The following is an 18,735-nucleotide window of genomic DNA, read 5'->3' on the forward strand; positions in this document are numbered from 1 at the left end:
TGAGGAGAGGGCTGCTGCAAATTCCTTTGGGTTTTCAAATTGTCTGAAGAATTGTCTGTAATTCACCTCCTGAAATGTGACCTTATGAGAAGATATGTGCACCTCTACATAGTTACTCTATTATTCAGCCATCAGAACCATTACAGAAAATGGTCAATTTTCCTAAGTTTTTCTTAAACAAACCTGACTAAAAGATCTCTCTTTACATAGCAAGTGCTGAAATTGAAAATAACATTTTAGTTCTTTACAATGTTGGCCCTAACGCCTTAGTTTATCATGTAGGTCATACATTCTTTATAAAGACCTTGTAATTGATAACCCTTTTTGTAGTAAGAATTAGATCAAACTAATGAGGGGGGTCAGTCAGTACAGAAGAGAAATGAGATGTCTGTCTGGTGGCTGAAACTGGCTGTGATTGTAAAAAAGGATTTGAAAACGATATTACTATCAGAAAACACCCTCAAACATCAGTTTAAGTGGAAATAACGATGGCTTATTGGCCCCTCTTGTCAGACAGAAAAGTCTCCATGGTTTTTTTTTTACTATTGTTTTTTAATTTTCTGCTTTCAAAGGTGACTTTATCATTGTAGAAAAATCTCTGTATGTAACTGGTGTTTCTGCCACTGACAAAGTGTCACAAGGCTGGACCCATTTTCATCTTACCCATACACCAATCTTCATTTTTATTGTCCTAACTGCAATCAAAGCAAAATTTTAAAATTAAAAAGTGCGTAAAAAGCAGTTTGGCTTTCTGTCCAACTAAGAATTGACATCGAGTTCAACTCCTGCTTATCTATATTTTATCTTTCATTATATGGGTAACATCTCTGTTTAGCTGAGAAGTCCTTGACCTTCTTGACCTTGCCCTTTGCTTTCCTCTCTGTGCTTCCATACCTGTGTGATGGTAACTCCTTTTATGATACATCTACTGGCAGTAACCATTGCAACCCTGCAAAATCTCCTCTTGAAACTGAATCCTAATGTAGCTTTAAACCCAAGAGCTCAGATTCTTCAGGTGCTAATTGCATTTAGATTAGAAATTACTACTTTTGCTTTACTTATATTGCCTAATTTTTTTCAACTGTGCATATCTGGTATTTGTTTTCTTTTAAATAAATTTGCTCAATTATTTTATTTCTAATAAAGTAGATAGTAACACAACTGACAGGATGATGAATGGAAATAAAATAAGAAACTTCTATACCTGCCTTTCAGAAATGTACTCCATATGAATGTGAAATTATATGCTTTGAAAGGCTTCTAAATTACCAACTAATGTCTTGAACAGAAAAGAACTGTTCCCATATAGTACCACATTAACTTGACTGGTATTCTAATTACTGCAGATTATTACCTCTAATATTCAGGTTTTTGAAATTTATGGTTGACTTTATGGTTCCAGCAGGAGTGCTGATGTGATTCGTGTTGAGGACTGATGTGTTTGCATAGTTAAAAACTTGTTTGCTGCAACCATTTTGGCTCTGGCTTAGAACAATAATAAGGATCCAGCACTCTGCCCTCTTTCTTATTCCTTACTCCAGCGGAAGCATGACAAATCTGCCACTTTCAGACCTGAATCATAGAATCACAGTGGTTTGTTTGGAAGGGACCTGGAAGATCATGTTGGGTTCCAAGGGCCCCCCATGGGCAGAGAACCTCCAGTAGAGCACCCAGGGCACCATCCAACCCTATCTCGAACACTTCCTGGCATGGAGCATCCACAGCTTCTCTGGACAACTTCCTCCAGTGCCTCACCACCCTCTGATTGAAGAAATCCATTAAGTCTGCAAATGAAAGTGTAGAGTTTCTACACAGTGCTGTTGGTTAGGCCATCAATTGACACCTACTTGGTCTCACTTTGTTATTCACATTGAGAGGCTGATTTTAAAGATAAAGCTTGGAATTCACTCAGTTTATTGGGTAGCAGGCTAGAGTATGTTATATCTTACATTCTTCAAGTTAACTTTGTGTGTTAGTCGTGGAACAAGTCCTGTATGAATTCCTGGTGCACCTTTTTCTCTGTCTCCTTGGTAAATTGGCAGCTTCTTCAAATTCCGTACCCGTGGCAGGTAAGTTAATCCCTGGTTTGAATCATGGGTACAGTCTAGTCTCTGAGTCAGGTCAGTTTTCAACCCGGATTCACATTAGGGGTCTTAGAGCAGTGTTTATATAAGAAACTCCATGCATCCCATGTAGATCCAGACTGTTTTTTTTTCCCATATAGCCATAGTTCCTATGCATCATGAGACATCACAGAAGCTGAGATTAGGATAGGCATGGCTGACTATTCCCCTCATGGGCAAGAGATCCCAATTCCTTACCTGGAACAGGGTCTGTATCTTACATTTTATCCCTTACTCAAGATCCATCTACATGGAGAGGTTACAGAAGGCTGGAGATTTGGGAGAGAGAGAAGGAAAAATAGCTGGAGCAACACACCCTCACCTTGACCAGAGTGTATAGGAAAACAATGTGGGAATACAAGAGATAACTTAAAGAGATGCTGGCAGGAGGTGTTGCAGTAACAGAGTTCTGATATTAGTGTATCATATCCCTGTGAATGGGAAGGATCCGATCTGAGAGCCTTAGGTTACAAATTAATGACTTCCATTTATTGATCCATTTGTGTTAAGTCACCTGCAAAATCATGTATCATAACCAGAGAATTTAGTTTTGAACTCTTGTAGGTAAAGAATTATCTTGTCGGTAAAGAGGTAAGCAGTTATTATCAGAACTTTGATATGTGTTACTGTTTTTCAAGTGTGCTTGATTTCAAGAGTCAAGCACAGCTTTCTTCTGAAGGTTTATTATTTGAAGACAAGTGCAAGTGGGAGAGGTTACGAAAATCAGTTTCTTTTAAGTTATTAATCTCAAATGAGTGATCTCTTTTTTTTATTTTTTTTAATAATACTCGCTATATTTTAATGTGCCTTAGAACAAAATAGGGTGTCATTACCATTCTTGTTCCTGAATGTTTAGTTTGGCATTTGATGCAAGGCCTCAATTGCAGGCTGACGTGCCAGCAGCTGAAGCTGAAAACAAGACTGCGGTGGGCAAACTCAAGATTTAATTTCAGAAAGAGTGTTTATATTTTCCCTGGGGCCCCATTAATGGGAGTCCAAACCCTAAATGTTACCACCAACACATTTTAACAGACCAGTTTCCCAGTTTTTAAAGTGTGGTGTCACCTTGAGTATTTTTCTTTCAACTTTTCCCCCTTCTTCTGACTTTTAAAGAAAAGCAATGAAGTTGTATCATTTTTGGCTGAATTCAGTGTCATGTCTGGGGAACATAAAGTTCTGTGTAATGCAACAGAGTGACATTCAAAAATATTTAATCCTATCTTCTATTTCTGCATCGGCTATTTTCATAACTCAGCTGCTGCAAGTTACCAGCGAAAAACTTTGTGTTGCTGCAGAAAACATCACCACCCCGTGTGTCCTAGAGGTGCCCACAGTGATGTCCTGAATCCACCTGATGTCAGGACATCTGTGCCATGCCCACGGTGAACTTGTGACCAACAGGTCAGTTCCAAGAGAGACAGTAGTGATGGGGTCACTGAGAGTTCCTCAGCTCAGTTTTCTGCTCCTTCAGCTGGGCCTGTTTTGTGGCTTTAGTAGGATTAAAGAAACATTTACATTGAGGCTTTAGGAGCATTTTCACACTGTTCCTTTACCCAACTCAAAGAGCAGTATAAATCCAAATTATTAAGCCTGGGATTTATGGGAAGTTGTAGTGTAAGATGAGTTTGGTGCACCTGGCTCTCCTTTTCTCCTGTGTGGATAAGGATCCTGAAGCAGTGTGATGTATCTGCATGGGATACAGAAGTGAGCCTGGCATTTCTTCCTGAACTTTTAGGTCTCTATAAGCTTTGAAATTACTGTTTCTAAATATTAAAAGGAAATTATAGTCTCCTGTGGAAGAATATAGCATTTCTATCAATTGATCCTATCGGGCATTTTCTTCAGAGGACATTTTGGCTTTTTTTTTCTGCCATTTTTCAATAGTGAAACATCGTGCATTCAAGAGAATTTTTAATTTCCTGGAAATTATAGTTCTCTGTCTTTAACAAATGGAAAGGGTGAAAAATACAATTCTTTGCCACTTAGTTTCATTGAAATACAAAGGAAATTTTTAAATGACCAAAATTATAATTTTCAAACTCTTTGAGTAATCATTTATGCTGATGAAAGCGATTTAGTTGAAACTACATACATAGACTATTGTAGGGCTTTCTGCAATTACTTTAGCGTAAAATTGCCAGTTTGAAATTCTTTACTTAAGTTAAAACTGTTTCATATATCCTTTTGTGCCACAGTGTATAAATCTACAAAGACTGAGATTATGCCTGTACTCTTTAGTCAGGGGAAATTCCAGCTGAAACTGGAATCAAGTGGTGTTATTACTGAGAAAATATTGTGCTATCAAAGCCAAAAAGGGGAAAAATAACAGGATGAATTATAATGTTCAGCAATGAGATGATTGGATACTACACTGTTTCAAAGCTGCTCTTGTGATTGAGATGTATTGTGCTTTTAATCCAATGTGTATCATCTTAATTACTGTAAAAGTAACTTTGGATTTGCTCTGCAAACACATAATTATTCAGCTGGCTCTGTGGATATAGAGTATTCAGAGGAATAAAGACTTGCAGTATGCACTGTACTAATGTCACCCAGACCTATCTATCAGAGATAGATGGTGTGGTGTGGTTTTCTCATCATCAGGTGATCAGGCAACACCTGAGGTCCAGGGAAAGGCAAAATCTGTCAACCAGGGTCCCTCTATCCTGCAAGTATTTGGTAAGAGGGCAGAGGAAGGTTTCCAAAAGTCTCTGTTGTCCATTAGGAAGGCTGTGTGTGACAGGAGGAAGAGAGGCATCCTTACACACCTCTGGCCCCCTGTAAGTGAGGCTCTCCTGTGCTACTCCTGATTCATCCCCCCGTGTTAGGATTTCATGCTGTACTTGTGGAAATGTGAGAATTGTAACCAGATCATCTGTTTGAAGATTGGCTGTTTTGTATTCTGTTTGACTTTATCAAAATATGTTTTGATACTGAATAGAGAAAAAATTTCAAAGTTCTTGATTAGATGTGTTGGATTAAGCTTTTTTAGTGCAACTTGTGGCTCTCATCCATGGGCATTTTCAAGAGACCTTTTGATTAACCAAGAGTAACTAATTTAAGAGAAAAACAAAACAAAACAAAAACAAAAACCAAAAAAAAAAAAAAAGAAAGAAAAAACAAACAAAACAACAACAACAAAAAAAAAACCACCACCCAAAGAGCAAGAACACAAGAACAACAAACCCCAGAAAAAATTTCTGCATCCATGTTTGCAAAAGAATATGAATACCCTTATCTTGCCATCCTACTGAGAAAGTTAGGTCAGCTGAATTCTGAAGATTAAACATTTAATATTTTGTTAGACTGAAAAAGTGAATGTTTTGAGGAGGAGGAGGACTTTGGGATTATTTGTCAATCCTATTAAAATAAAACCTTGAATTATTATTTGCTGTCTTTGTCTTTCAAATTCATCTATGTGCTTGTAACTAGATTTGTATCTCACTCTCATTTCTTAATTCAAAATTTATGAGTATGTACAACTAAGTATTTTGTAACATAACAGCAGTTATAAATTTCATCTTTAAGTTAGTGTCATCCACATTGCTTTGTACTAGATGGAAAGTTTAATCAGTTCAATATGATCACTTGGATTAATTAAAGCTAAGAATATCATCTGCAGTTTTATTTTCTTAGTCATAGGTCAACTTCTTGGCTTTTTCCAAGTCCCTGATGGACCATTCTCTTAGCAGCAAGGGGATCCTAAAGTCTCAGAAAGTTAATGATGGCCGTGCTCAGCAAAGGCATTTTGGCATGCACCTGCAAGGCTGTCAGATTGCAAAAGAGAAGAGACAATTGTTCCACTCTGATTGACTTCATTATGAGTTCCCAGTGCAAGGATCAGAAGTTGGGTCACTGTCTCTTGCATCCCTAGATCTTTGTGATACCATTTTAATTGCACTGGAATTGAGCCCCGAAGAGACAAGGACAGAATACAGAAGGCCCTTTTCTCCATTGTTTCCATGACATGCAGGGGCAGTTTTGTGGTCTCTGTGTTTATTTTGCAAAGATCCAGAAATCACAGTCGTTTTAATGAGGTGCTCTGTAGAATTTCTCTGTCCATGTACCAGGATAAGATAAGCCCAGAGTAATTGCAGAGCCACCACAAAGTCACATAACTTGGCAGATTGTCTTGGCTTTAGAGTTTTGAGGGCAAATTGGTTTTTTCTCTTGTTCACTGCACAATTAAAATGGGTAAATAACTTTGTGTATAAGGGTGGTTTATTCTGTTCTGAGCTCTGTTTTCCTACAGCTGAGGAATACTCATAGTCCAGAGTTTGTTTGGGTTTTTTGTGCTGCTTCTCATTTACACCCAAGTCCTTTTATGTGGAGATAAACTTGAACCTCAGTAGTTTTACCTGCTTGCTCTTTTAGCTGGGGAATTGTTTGAGACTTTTCAGAGTTGGTTATGTGCAGGAAAATTCAAGGTGTTTTTACACCAAATCTTGCAGCTTTTTTGCTCTTTTTTTCAGGTATGTCTTTTGCTGTTTTAATCCTTCTGCTGAACTCTTATTTTAAAAAAGTAGATGGGAAAGTTGGCCTTATCATATGTGTTTTGATGAATCTTTCCTATGATTATTTCCTGCAATTGGATTCCTGTAGCAAAGCCGGTGGGATCAAAATCTGAGACTCAATCTAGTTGTCTGTGAAGCTAGAGAAAAGTGTAAAGAAATAAATTTCCTTACCTACAGCAATAGCAATATTAGATAGATGAAGCAAAGGGATGTGTTTCCCTGTTTACTTTTTGCATTCAAATCTTTACCCGTGTATTAGAAATTCAGCAAGATTCTTCAATGACTTGTCGTTAATAAGTATATATGTTACTTTTTCTGCTTTGGCTGCAGGCTACTGACTCATATAATTTAGTCAAGTATATTTTTCCCTCCCTTGCCCTTTTCCCCCACGCCACCCTCCTAAGCAACAGTCCCTTCTGTTTTCTGGGCTGGTTTTTTTCTTTAGTAATGTGAAACAAGGTATTGCTGATGTGAAAAACTGCTGTTCTCTTTGTGGTTGTATGTCCTGGGTGTAATTTCTCGGCAAAGCCTTGACAGAAATTTGCATCTGGAAAAGCACCAGAATAGCCAGGCAGGTGCCCAAAGAACTGCTTTGGGGAACACACTCTGGCCCTGCTGTTGAGGAGTCTCTGCTGGCTGCCAGTTGCAGGACAGATTTGGAGCTGTGTGGAGCAGAAATCCTGCAGATGATTGTGTCCTGCTGGTGATTTCTCCCTCCTGCTTTAGAATCTTCCTGCCTGTGGTGTTGTAAGTGATGACCTGCTGGGAGCCGTGGGTTCTCAATCTGGGTGTGCTGTGAAACAGGCAGGTCGGGTCTTTGATGACATTGTTGCAGCTGCAGCTTTATGAACTGCTTCGCCAGCAGCTGCCCTGAATTTTGCTGCAGTAGCTTGGCTTCAAACTCCACACTGAGTTTTCCAGAAAAATGTTACTGTCAAAAAAAAACCATTATCTTCAATCTTCTCAATACTGAAGAAGCCCAGTAGTAAATGTGGGCTTAAAAAATTCTGTCTGGATTGTTGTTGGACATTAATTTTGTTTTCCCTGAGCCTTAATGTGTAATTACTTATCCAAAGGCATGTATATTGCCACAGATTTAATGCTAAATTTATCACAGATTTGCTGGAGGCTGTTTTTCCCCTTTTAATTTCTTTGTGTGAATCCATCAACTGTAATCTACAACGGTAATTTTAGAAAGATACCTGCATTTCATGTGATATCATCTTTGCCCATGACTGTACTGACAGAATATGCTGTTTCATCCTGTCACTTCTTAAAATTTCGTTTAAATGAAAACCTGGCTGTTAAATCAAATGTTCCTCAAAACTAAGAGGTGGGATTTTTTTTTCCTGCTGCTGCTATTTACAAAACTCCAGTGTGTTGTTAAGGGACACTTTGGTTTAGAGATTGTGGCAGATAGTGTCAAAGTTTCACAAGCACTTTCAGATAATCATGATCATCAACTCCAGTCTTCTTGATATCGAGGTACAATAATTCCAGTCTGACTCATTATGTTATTTGTAGCTTCAGCTTTCCATATAGCACATTTTTTTCACCTCCCAGCCTAAAGCAGTGATTCTCTGTCATGTGTGTTATCAACCACCTGTTACCCTTCTTAGAGGCAAGGAAGTTGTGCTCCTGCTGCACCTTCTGTTCATGAAGGATCACATCAGATAGAGATGTTTGGAAAGCACCCATAGCAGTGGAAGAGCAGGTATACAACTGTGGTTTCACAGTCATGCGCATTATTAGGATAGTTATTTTTTTCAGTTTGTGTACACTGCAAATGCTTATGGTGCAATGATTATTTCTACTTTACATCTTATTCACAGATAATATAAAATACCTGTTCACAGTGAAAAAGAATATTGTTCTGATTAATGCCTGTATTTGCTGTTTGCTTTTCAGTAGGGCTTAATTAATCCAGTTCTGTAGATATCATCTGAGTACTGTAAGGCAATGCTGTGAGCATGACTCAACATGAGCCCATCAGATGGCATTTTTTATTTGGCTTGGTAACAATAGCAATTTTTATGTGTAGGAAGATTGTTGCTGCTTTTAACCAAGTGTGGTTACTGCGGATTAATTTGGAGCACGTCTGCATACTGCTAAATGAAGCAGATCTTTGATACCAGATCTGTCACCCAGCCCTGCACTCAGGGCTTTTCAGGAAGCATGGTCTGATAGCCTTCAGGCATTTTCCTGGAGAGGTGGCAATTTGGGTTTATGAAACTCCACACAAGCCCTGTGTAATTCCTGCCAAGTCATTTGTAGCTGTATTAAGTCAGGATGTGATAGTGCCTAAGACTGACTTGGTTACTTAAAACAGTTGGAGAGAAAACTATTAAGGACTTCTACATTCTTTGAGCACTCAGGGTCCGAGAAGCCTGGATAGAAACCAGTCTGAGTCACTTATAAATCCTTTAGTTAGGCGCTGTTGTAAATTTCTGGTTCTCTCTTTCCATATCAGAGGAGGTGATCTGAGGAATTTGGCGACATTGTGATTAGTTTTCTGCTTGTGCCTGCCTCATGGAGACTGTAATCCATTGTGTTTCAGAAGCTGTGCAGGCATTTTCCAGGACCAAATATTAACCATTTTTTAATCAGAGATTTTTGAACACACTGTATGCATGTGCTTCTGTGTGTTTGTTTTAGGAATTTTGAATCTGAGACTTAAAACCACAACCATCAGATTGCTAGAGCAATCAGCAATTATAGTAGCAATTATGGTAACTCCTTTTTTTAGTGTATGGTGATAGTCTGTAAATAATTTGGTCAAGAAACCCCATGTTTGCAACCTATTAAATAGGCAGGTTGCTGCAGAGATTTCTCATATGCTAATGCACATAAATGTATTATTTTTGTGGGCTTAGAAAATACCTATTTTTCACCTTCTACAGCAGTCTGAGCAGGTGCTGCAACCATTTTCAGTTCTTTTTGCACTCGATCTAATTTTCTTGATTGAAAGCAAATTTCTTTATTTATATCAAGAAAAGTTACTGTTTTCTAACATTCCTAGGTCCAGCTGGGAGACAGTGGAGATTCTGAGAGGTTTGACAGGGTATTTTCCCACCACCTTCAGCAAACTAGGCAAATCTGTTTTAAAGATGTGTCCAACATATGGTATTATTTTAATGATCAAATTCAGAGCATAAAATCCTTAAGGTTTAGAAGTTGCAGCATTATTTATTTAAAGGGGAAAAAAAAAACATTTTCACATGGCAATATAATTTATTAAACATCACTCTTTCCTAGAGGTTGTCTTGAACACTGATGACTTTCTAATGTGTAGCAGATACTGTATGAATTACAGCCGTGAAGAACCTTGGTTTTATATACTTAGTGTTATCAATAGTAGAAATTCACAGGTGGACCGACAAAAATGTCCTGTCCTGGGATTAACTCGAAAATAAGCTCTGCTGCACATATGTACCATATGGATCTGTTTTCCTTCTCATCCATTATAGAAATGAGAGGAAGTAGTTCATTGTTTCTTCATCCTACTCTCAGATTTGCAGGTTCCTCGAGGTAATATTTTTTCTATCCGTTCTATTTAATGTGGTAGGGAATTATTTTAAGCCTTCTGTTGGATCTGTGGGGAGAAGTTCATGTTAGTGCATCGAGAAAGAATTCTAGACCCATAGTTTTACTAGAAAATATTAGCATGTAGCTGAACTTCTGCAGCTACAGAACCTTTCAGGATCAGGCTCATTTACAGGAGTGGGTTAGTTAGAGTGGGGGGAAAAAACCCAAACAAAACCTGTCAATATATCATAAAAATTGTACAAAGCAAACCCCTTGCCTTTGAATTTTCCTCAAAGAGGAACACTGACCAATCAAGCAGTGAGAAGACACTGATGAGTGTTTGATTACACTGCAAGGGTCTGTTGGACTGGGTTTATTGGCCAATATTCAGTACAGTGGAATCCTAGCACTAAACTGGAGTAGTGCTTTGAACCATCAGTTGGGCCAGGAGGAGGCTGCAATAGTTAAGGTTTTGATCACACATGAAAAGCCATTATTTTTCCAAAATACTTTGTCTCTAAAAATATTTAGAAAATATCACAGATTTAAAATGCAACCATTTATTCACTTAGAATTGAAGTTCAGATCATTGTTCAGAAAGACCATAACCATCATTTCTAGCTCATAATTTTGACTGATGCCAAAATTATTTTGAAATAATTGTCTGTTCTTAAGTAATTATTGTTAGGTACAGATGTACATGTAATTAGGATAAACAGAAATACCTAAAGGCAAATTCAGTTGCAACATCAGTGGTTGACTCTAAGCAAGAAGTTGTGTTAAATCTGGATTCCCTGCTCCAGGAGCAACCTCCTATATTTTTAACATGCTGTCACTGTCAAGCAAGTCTCTGCACAGAGGAGGGAGTGCCACTGACAGAATCTTTTAGTAAATTATTTATATATATGAACAAATCAGGCATCACTATAATTTCTTCCTAATACTTAAGTAATGTATATTCCTTATTCCACCAATTTCAAAGGGACTCAAATTTGTTCCTCTAGTCCTTAATGATTAAGTACAGAAGTATTTAGAAAAGCAATCTGTCATCATCAGCACTTCTGACTGGTATTTTGCTCTTCATGGACACATCCATCTACGTGTTGATCCAACAGTGCTAAGTTATAACTGTAAAATAAAATGAAAAACTATTCCAGACTCTTCTCAAGTAAAAATGTGAATTTTCAGTTTAGTCCTATATTAATTCTTTTTCAGCTAAGATGTTTAACTAAATTGTAAAAAAATACAGTCTGAAGTATGCCTATCATCATTCTTCAATTTGTATTTACTTTCTTTTATATTTAAGTTTTTTTGTTAGTAAATTTATATAATACAAAACCATGAAGAAAAATAGCAAATTGAAATCAGCTTGCAAACAGCAAGCAGACAAAGCTTTAGTATATTTATCGGTAATAAAAATACATAGAGAAATTAAAGACTAAATAAACTAGAGTAAACTACTTTACTAATTATTACAACAAAGCTTCAATCATTTTTACCTCCAGTATCAAAATGTCCCCTTTCTATTGAACACTCCTCAGAGAGGGGACAGGAAATGTATAAGAATCCTTATACTGCAAGTCCTCTGAAAAATGTGAAATTATGCCAGGCTGATATCCATGAATACTTCCCTGTGGCTAATCAATATTTAACTTCAAAGAAAAGCCTTGGTGATGAATCCTATTCAACAGCCAACCAGCAGCCACTTGTAAACAGTAGATCAAAGGAAAGCCTTATCATCAGCTGCTTAAATCCACCTTCAGAACCCATTCTCTTCACACATCCATCTCTGTGTTTTGAATTCCCCAAAACATTCACTTAGCATTTGAAATTTTCCTGTCTTTCCATGAACATGACTTCCTTTGAGTAACAAAGATACTTTTAAGGATTTTACGTCCTTCCCCATTGACCCTTCCTCCTGAATGGATGAATATAAGCGTAAATATCACTGCTGGAATATTTTCTTTATTAGCTTCTTTGCGCTTTTCCTGGAAAAGTAACAGGCCTCAAAAACTTATTTCTGATTTTATGGTCTTTGGGAAACTGCTCTGCTTCATTACAATATAATGGCATTATTTTTTATTGATTTTGTGTGTGATCAATTACAAAAACACCAGTAATAAAAGTACAATTAAAAGTCTTCTTCCTCAACATCTTTGCTCTTTTTTAAATCTTTCATCATTGTATTTGTTGAATTTCATGATAAAAAGAAGACTGCAGTTTTTACTCCTGTTAGTGTCGCAGAGCCAGAGTAGTGAGCTGAGCTGCTACTGAATACATTAATCCTGTAATTATCATTTGAAATACAGGTAAATTTTTCAATATGTATTTGTATAAATGTAGCTACTATTTCTACAGCTGCAAATACATTTGGTATTGGGAAGTTGTATTATCTGAAAAATACACCTTTAAATAGTTTTATACTTATACAGACAGGAAAATTGAAGGGCCATATTTAACCTTAATTTTGTTTTCTTCACTTTCTTGGGTGAACTTCAGGCCACAGTGAGATTAATAACAAACTACACCTTTACTGTGGTGAGGCCAGAATTTCATCTCATATCCTTCAGTGCTTAACCTAAAATTATATTTTCCATGTGCGATTTTATTAGTTACTAGAAAGAGAGAGTATAATTCTGACATACTGGAGTTATTTATAGAGTTCTAACTGGGTTTCTCCTCTAGTAATTTTAAGTATTTTAAAAAATTGGTGAATATTTAATAGAACAAGATAAGCCTGAATGCCATGAAAACAAAGCTATTTGCTGGTAGATATTGCAAGGGGAAGATATGGAGAGTGTGCATGCTCAGTTATTTGTGTAAGAAACTAATTTCTACTTTAGGCATCACTCATGTAGACTTTTTTTCCATTTCACAGAAAAATTGAAATGTAAGATAAATCTAGGAAAGTATAACAGCTAAGAGTAGTGGTTAACTTCAGTTTGGGTTGAGCTATGGGTGGCTGAAGTGATGCAGGGGAAGATGTGTTGACTTAAAGTGAAATAGAGCAGCCTGGGGTGGAAGCATTCTCCTGGTGGTAATACAGTGCCTTTTTTTTTCATTTCCCTAGTGCAATTCTTGCATCCACTCAGGAGCTCTGCTGGGGCTTGTGCCTTCAGGTGGTGCCTTGCATGGCTCAAAGGCATGTCATCCTGGGTGGCCTATGGGTATGGCTAAGGTGAGACCCCACAGGGAGTCTCATCCAGGCATCTTTGGCTAGAAGCAGAGTGGAAATGCACTTAGATCTGAGAAGTGGACTGAAGCTTTAAAGAGAGCACTGAATGTGGTCCTGCAACATTCTGCTTATTTTTGGTAAATGAAATGTCTGAAGGATAATCAGAAGAATTCAAGTGTTTTTTCCAAATCTCATATATCCAGTTTCTCAGCAGAATCCATACAAGTGCCTAGAGAGGCAAGCTCTGGTTCTTAAGGAGAAAAAAAATCTATACAGAGTTAAAAGATACTGCTGAGTAACTTAAAATAATGAAGTTCCGGAACATTAAAGCTTTGAGCAAATGCAAACTCCACCAACTGGACACAGTCTAAAGAATTTTGAAACTTTGAACTAATAGATTTCATAGAGTGAAAGAGAAATATTGACTAACAATGACAACAGTAACAATATGGTGTAGGGAAATGCCCTTTCTGGGCAGATCTGAACCAACATGATGCATTTTTCAGCATGTATAGAATCAGAACAGTTGGGTTGGTTTGGTTGTGTGAATGCTCCAGCCCAAATATGTTATTCATACTGATTACATTTGCATATGAGTCACATTCAGTTTTGAATTTGCCAGATGTCTCTTTATGTTTGTTTAAATAATGAGATCATTCCATGAAGTGAACAGGACCTAAAAATATAGAGAGAAGACTGTTTGGAAAAGTGAGATTTAAATATCTTATAAATTCACCCATTTTTGGTGTGTTGTGCAAGAAAGGAGCACAGCAATGGGAAAGCAGTCTTCAAAAAAGCTGAGTCCATTGCTAACAGTTCATGAAACAATATATTATATAACAAAGCTTCATTTGTTTCTATTTCCCAGCCAAGTCAATTTTCTCATTTACAAGCATCTTCTCCTTCTGAATACATTCAAATGTACATTTTCAAAGCCAGCATCATTTGTTGCTTCTCTTTTTGTGTTTTGTGAAGATCGCAAGTCTGTCTGGATTGTTTTGTCATTTGCTGTAGCATTGAAGATTTTTAGAATGTCCTGCTCAAGGCAATGCATATTCATAAACTGAGCAAACAAGGGGGAACTGAATTCTCAAGTTTTATGTTATTGCATTTACATAAACTTTTAACAAGCAATAAACTTTGCTTATGCACAAACGGAGACTACCAACTAACCACTTGAGTTCAACAAAGGCTCCTCAAATGTGTGCTTAATTCATTTGAGACTTTTAAAATCTTGCTCAAGCCTGAAGAAATTCTGGTTTTTTCATGCTGCAGCCAATCACTACACACATTAAACATTTACTTTAGTACTTGGTGAAATAAATTTAATCCTATACGATTTGTGATTGCAGCCTTGGTAAGGAAAGTTAACAGCAGCGTATCAGAACACACATCTGGTGAGCTGCTGTGGTCTCTTTAAAGCAGAATTTGCAATGAAAGACTGCAAGAAAAGAAAATGGAGAGTTTAGCCAAAGCTCATGGTCAAAGCTCAATAATGAGCTGTCTGGGTGTATAGATATAATATGCTATATAAAGAAACTACTGAAATTCAGTTTCATGGTGAGCTTCTCCAACTGATGCACCTACCAGAAGCAAGAGAATCTGATGGCGTGATAGGAGAATTATATTAGTTAGAGAAAGAGGTGTCTCATGTTCTTTCTTAACATGCAACAGATGATATTATGTGAATTGTGCTATATCTGTCCATTCATTCCCCGGAGAAATATGGATTACAAGCACAAAAAATCTGCAAGCTTCCTGAAGCAAAATGTTTTGGTCCAGAAGATACAGAGGAGGCAAGATAGTTTTCAAATCAGAGAAGATGCAACAGCACAACAGAGTGGGGTTTTTTTGTTCATTTGTTCCCGACTCCTCCAGCTTCTTTAGAGATTAGCTTGCTGTTTCTTCCATTTTCTTGTCAGTAGCAGCTGTTATTTGAATATATAAAAAACAGATTTTATTTGAATTAGATCTGTGTTAAAAACTGCTGTAAATCAGTGGGCTAGGTTCTCATCAGGCTGTGTATGGAGCCCTAAACCTTGCTTTTGCAGAGATGCAAAATTTTGAACAGCTGAAAATACACAGAAGTAGAAACATAGGCAGACTGGGTTAGATGGGGCTCTGAGCAATCTGGTCTTTTGGAAGGTGTCCCTGCCTATGGCAGTGGGTTGGAACTGGGTGATCCTTAAAGCTCCTTCCAACTCCAACAATCCTGTGATTCTATCCTTCTATTACTGAAGGAAAGTTTTATGATTGTGTGGTGTTCAGAAAATATGTGTGTGTTCTGCTGGTGACTAGATTTGATATATTCATCTCTGATAAAACAAATTGCCAAAATATTATAACTACCTGGTTTTGCATAAATTAGAGGAATTTATGGAGCAGAAAAGCACAGGGTCATAAAAATGTTTCCCTTTGTGTATTAAATCACAACACTGCTACTTTATCCTGAGTGCATTTTCAAAGTCAAGTGGGAAGCTGTCACTATCCTTGCCTTGCATTCTGTATTGCTATTTTTAAAAATAGCCTATCTGCTATAAAACAAGATGAACATTCAAGTGACTGTTAGAGCAATTAACTGGACTGCTGACTGATAAACAGATTGGCTTTTGTTGAAAGCTGCAATTAAAACTATGAGTCCAAGATATATGAGTCAGGTATATTTTTTTGAAAAACCTACCATTTTCCATTGCATATGAACTTGAACTTCCATTGCACAATAGTCTGACAGAAGTGCTGACTTCTTCAAAATTCCATTACTTCCTTTCCCTTGAGTGGCATAACTTTTATGCCACATTAGCCTTGTACCACTTCCTTTCAATCTCACCCTGTGAGGTCATTATAAGGGTATTTAGTTGAATTTGGGCTGATTAAAGAATAATCAGATTGAAAACATCTCTCAGTTCTGATAGTATTTTTTGACATTTGAACTTTGACATTCAAATGGAACAAATTTTGCAGTGCATTTTATTTATTAATTAAAGGAATTCAAATGCTTTTCAGTAAACCATATTTTTTGTCATTTATATGACATAACCTGCCAAATCTTGCTATGGTGTTCTTTTTTGGTGGGACAGGCTGTCTATACTGCAAAGTTATATTTATATTTATATTTATATTTATATTTAGTTCACATTATTTGTCATTAGGGGATAAAATGTAGGAACAAGCTAAATGGCAAGTATGTTGACTTTTCCTCTGGGAACTACTTAAACATGCTGCCATTTAAATTACCAGTAGGCTTTGAATTTTTGAATATGCAGTCATATGTAGTGATCACTTTAAAACTGAAGCAGTATTTTTTATAAAAGCAACACTTGTCATTTCTGTGGGGATTTGCCTAGCATGGCAGCTAGGCTGTTTAGCATTCTCAAATGGATTGTGTAGAATTTGGCAGCTTTAAACTTACTTTTAGCTTTGTGTACATGTTATTTTGGAGAAACTCAAATACTCCATTAAAAATTGTTATGAAATTATGCGCATTGAAATTACTTAGGTTCTTTAATTGTTGAATTTTAGTTGTTGGATATGGTTGGATTTTTGCTGACAAACCCTGGCATTTGTTTTCAGGTTTTCTTAAAGTTGATTGATCTTTTTTTTTCTTTTATTTCAACAGCTTGATGAAGTTGTCCGTCAGAGAAATCTGCATAGTTTGGAACTTTTCCTTTCATGTGCACAGAAACAGTTAAATGTTTTGTTAAAGGAAGAGCCAACCCCAGAAGAAAACAGAGACTGACAATCTCAGTGCTGATGATACATGTGATTTGTGAAGCTGCAGATCTCCATCTAGCAAATGATGAATATATTCCAATCTTTTGGATTGTATCGAGTCAGGATTGATCTGAAATGCCTGATAGAAATGTTTGTGGATGATGTTCTTCTATTTATTTATTTATTTTACTACTATTATCAGATAGAAATTATGAGAGGGAAAAAATCCCTGGAAAAACTGGGTTTTTTAGGGTTTGGTTTTTTTAGGATTTGTTTTATTTAGATTTTTCTTTCCATTATATTTTCTAGTAGCCCATGGTTGAAGTTCTAGGTAACTGCAGCAATGATGAAAACATTTCTTTGTTATGTCTGTTTTAAATTTAGCACCAAGTGTTAATGTGATTCACCATTATTTTTGATATTTTAAACAATGGAGACAAACATTCAGTTGATTATAGACACAAATCCCTCTCTATTTTCCAATGTATCTGCCCAAGTCCATTGCCTCAGGTGAGCCTGAGTAGCTTATTTAGTTCTTACTGCTTTTGATGTATAACAGAAGGATCAGTCCTGAAACATAAGACTGTTGTCAGGCATTTATAAACAAATCCAGCTCTAGGAACAGAAAAATTTAAAAACAGTGCATCTGTTTAGAGTAGCTCAAAACATTGCCATGACCAACGTATAGTGTGTATTTTATTTCTGTTTTACAGAGCTAGCTCAATTCCAAAAGTCATTTTCTCATGAAATTACAATTAATGTGACTGACCTCAGTTTCAGGAAGAAGATGTATGTAATTATGTGGAGACTGATACTGCACTGCCTCAGTGGAATTTCTGACAGAATAAGGAGTGCAGCTTGCTGACCTCACATGCCCTTTTCTGAGTACATCGAAGGAAGTAGAAAAACTCCCCACTGACATTACTGGACTTTGGATAACTCACAGGCCTTTCTAGTGTTACTAGCAGCAGATGGAGTGGAATTTCTGTGCCTACACTCTATTGATTGTAGAATTGGGGCCTTAGTTGTAGAAGAGCTCTGAATGAAATGAGGGAAAATAAGTGTTCATGCTTAGGTATACAAATAAACTAAGAATGATCTCTCTTATGATGAGCTTACGGGCATTTTTTTAAGTGTGGATCTTGTTATTTGGAGGTGTTTTGGGTTTTTTCGTTTAGGTGATTTTTTTTCATCAGCAATTTTCATAAATTTCTTTCTTATAGTCATAAAGAACACCAAATGGTTGCATATGTATTTGGCAGTATGAAATATGTATTGCAGAAAGTTAAGGGTTTTTATTTAAATCTTTTTCGTGCTTCATTTTTGTAATTAAGCCCAAAGGTTTTGTCTTTTCAGTGAACACAAAGGTTCTGAAGAAGCAAGCAGTGCTGGTTTTAATAAATGATGAGCTTACCCTGCAAATGGATTAAAATCCAGTCTTCTATTTGATACTTGATTAATTGAACAGTTTCCATTTTTCAGGCAGACAAGAAAATCCTTTAGTGTTAATGAGTTCCCTACTCATTTTCTGTTCCTAAACCAGTGAATTTTTTGTCTCTGTAGCTGCACCAAAGATGACATAGATGTCCCTATGGAGTTGGTTTTTTTTTTTAATGTCAAGGTTACTGTGAAAGGAAATTGATTGCCTAGTGCTTTCTCACAATGTGTGTTTGATTGTGGAAATGTG

General features: G+C 36.7%; 1 protein-coding gene across 2 annotated transcripts in view; it reads left to right on the top strand.

Moving 5' to 3' along the window:
• Positions 1–18,166, top strand: part of CCDC91 (coiled-coil domain containing 91) — a 113,385-nt gene extending 95,219 nt beyond the window's left edge. For both annotated transcript variants that reach the window (XM_066319568.1, XM_066319567.1), the window contains exon 13: positions 16,954–18,166. In XM_066319568.1, the coding sequence (XP_066175665.1) occupies positions 16,954–17,073 (120 nt within the window). In that variant the 3' untranslated portion in view covers positions 17,074–18,166. The remainder of the gene's footprint in view (positions 1–16,953) is intronic.
• The last annotated feature ends 569 nt before the right edge of the window (positions 18,167–18,735 follow it).

Source organism: Sylvia atricapilla, chromosome 5, assembly GCF_009819655.1.
Source record: "Sylvia atricapilla isolate bSylAtr1 chromosome 5, bSylAtr1.pri, whole genome shotgun sequence".
Taxonomy (NCBI): domain Eukaryota; kingdom Metazoa; phylum Chordata; class Aves; order Passeriformes; family Sylviidae; genus Sylvia; species Sylvia atricapilla.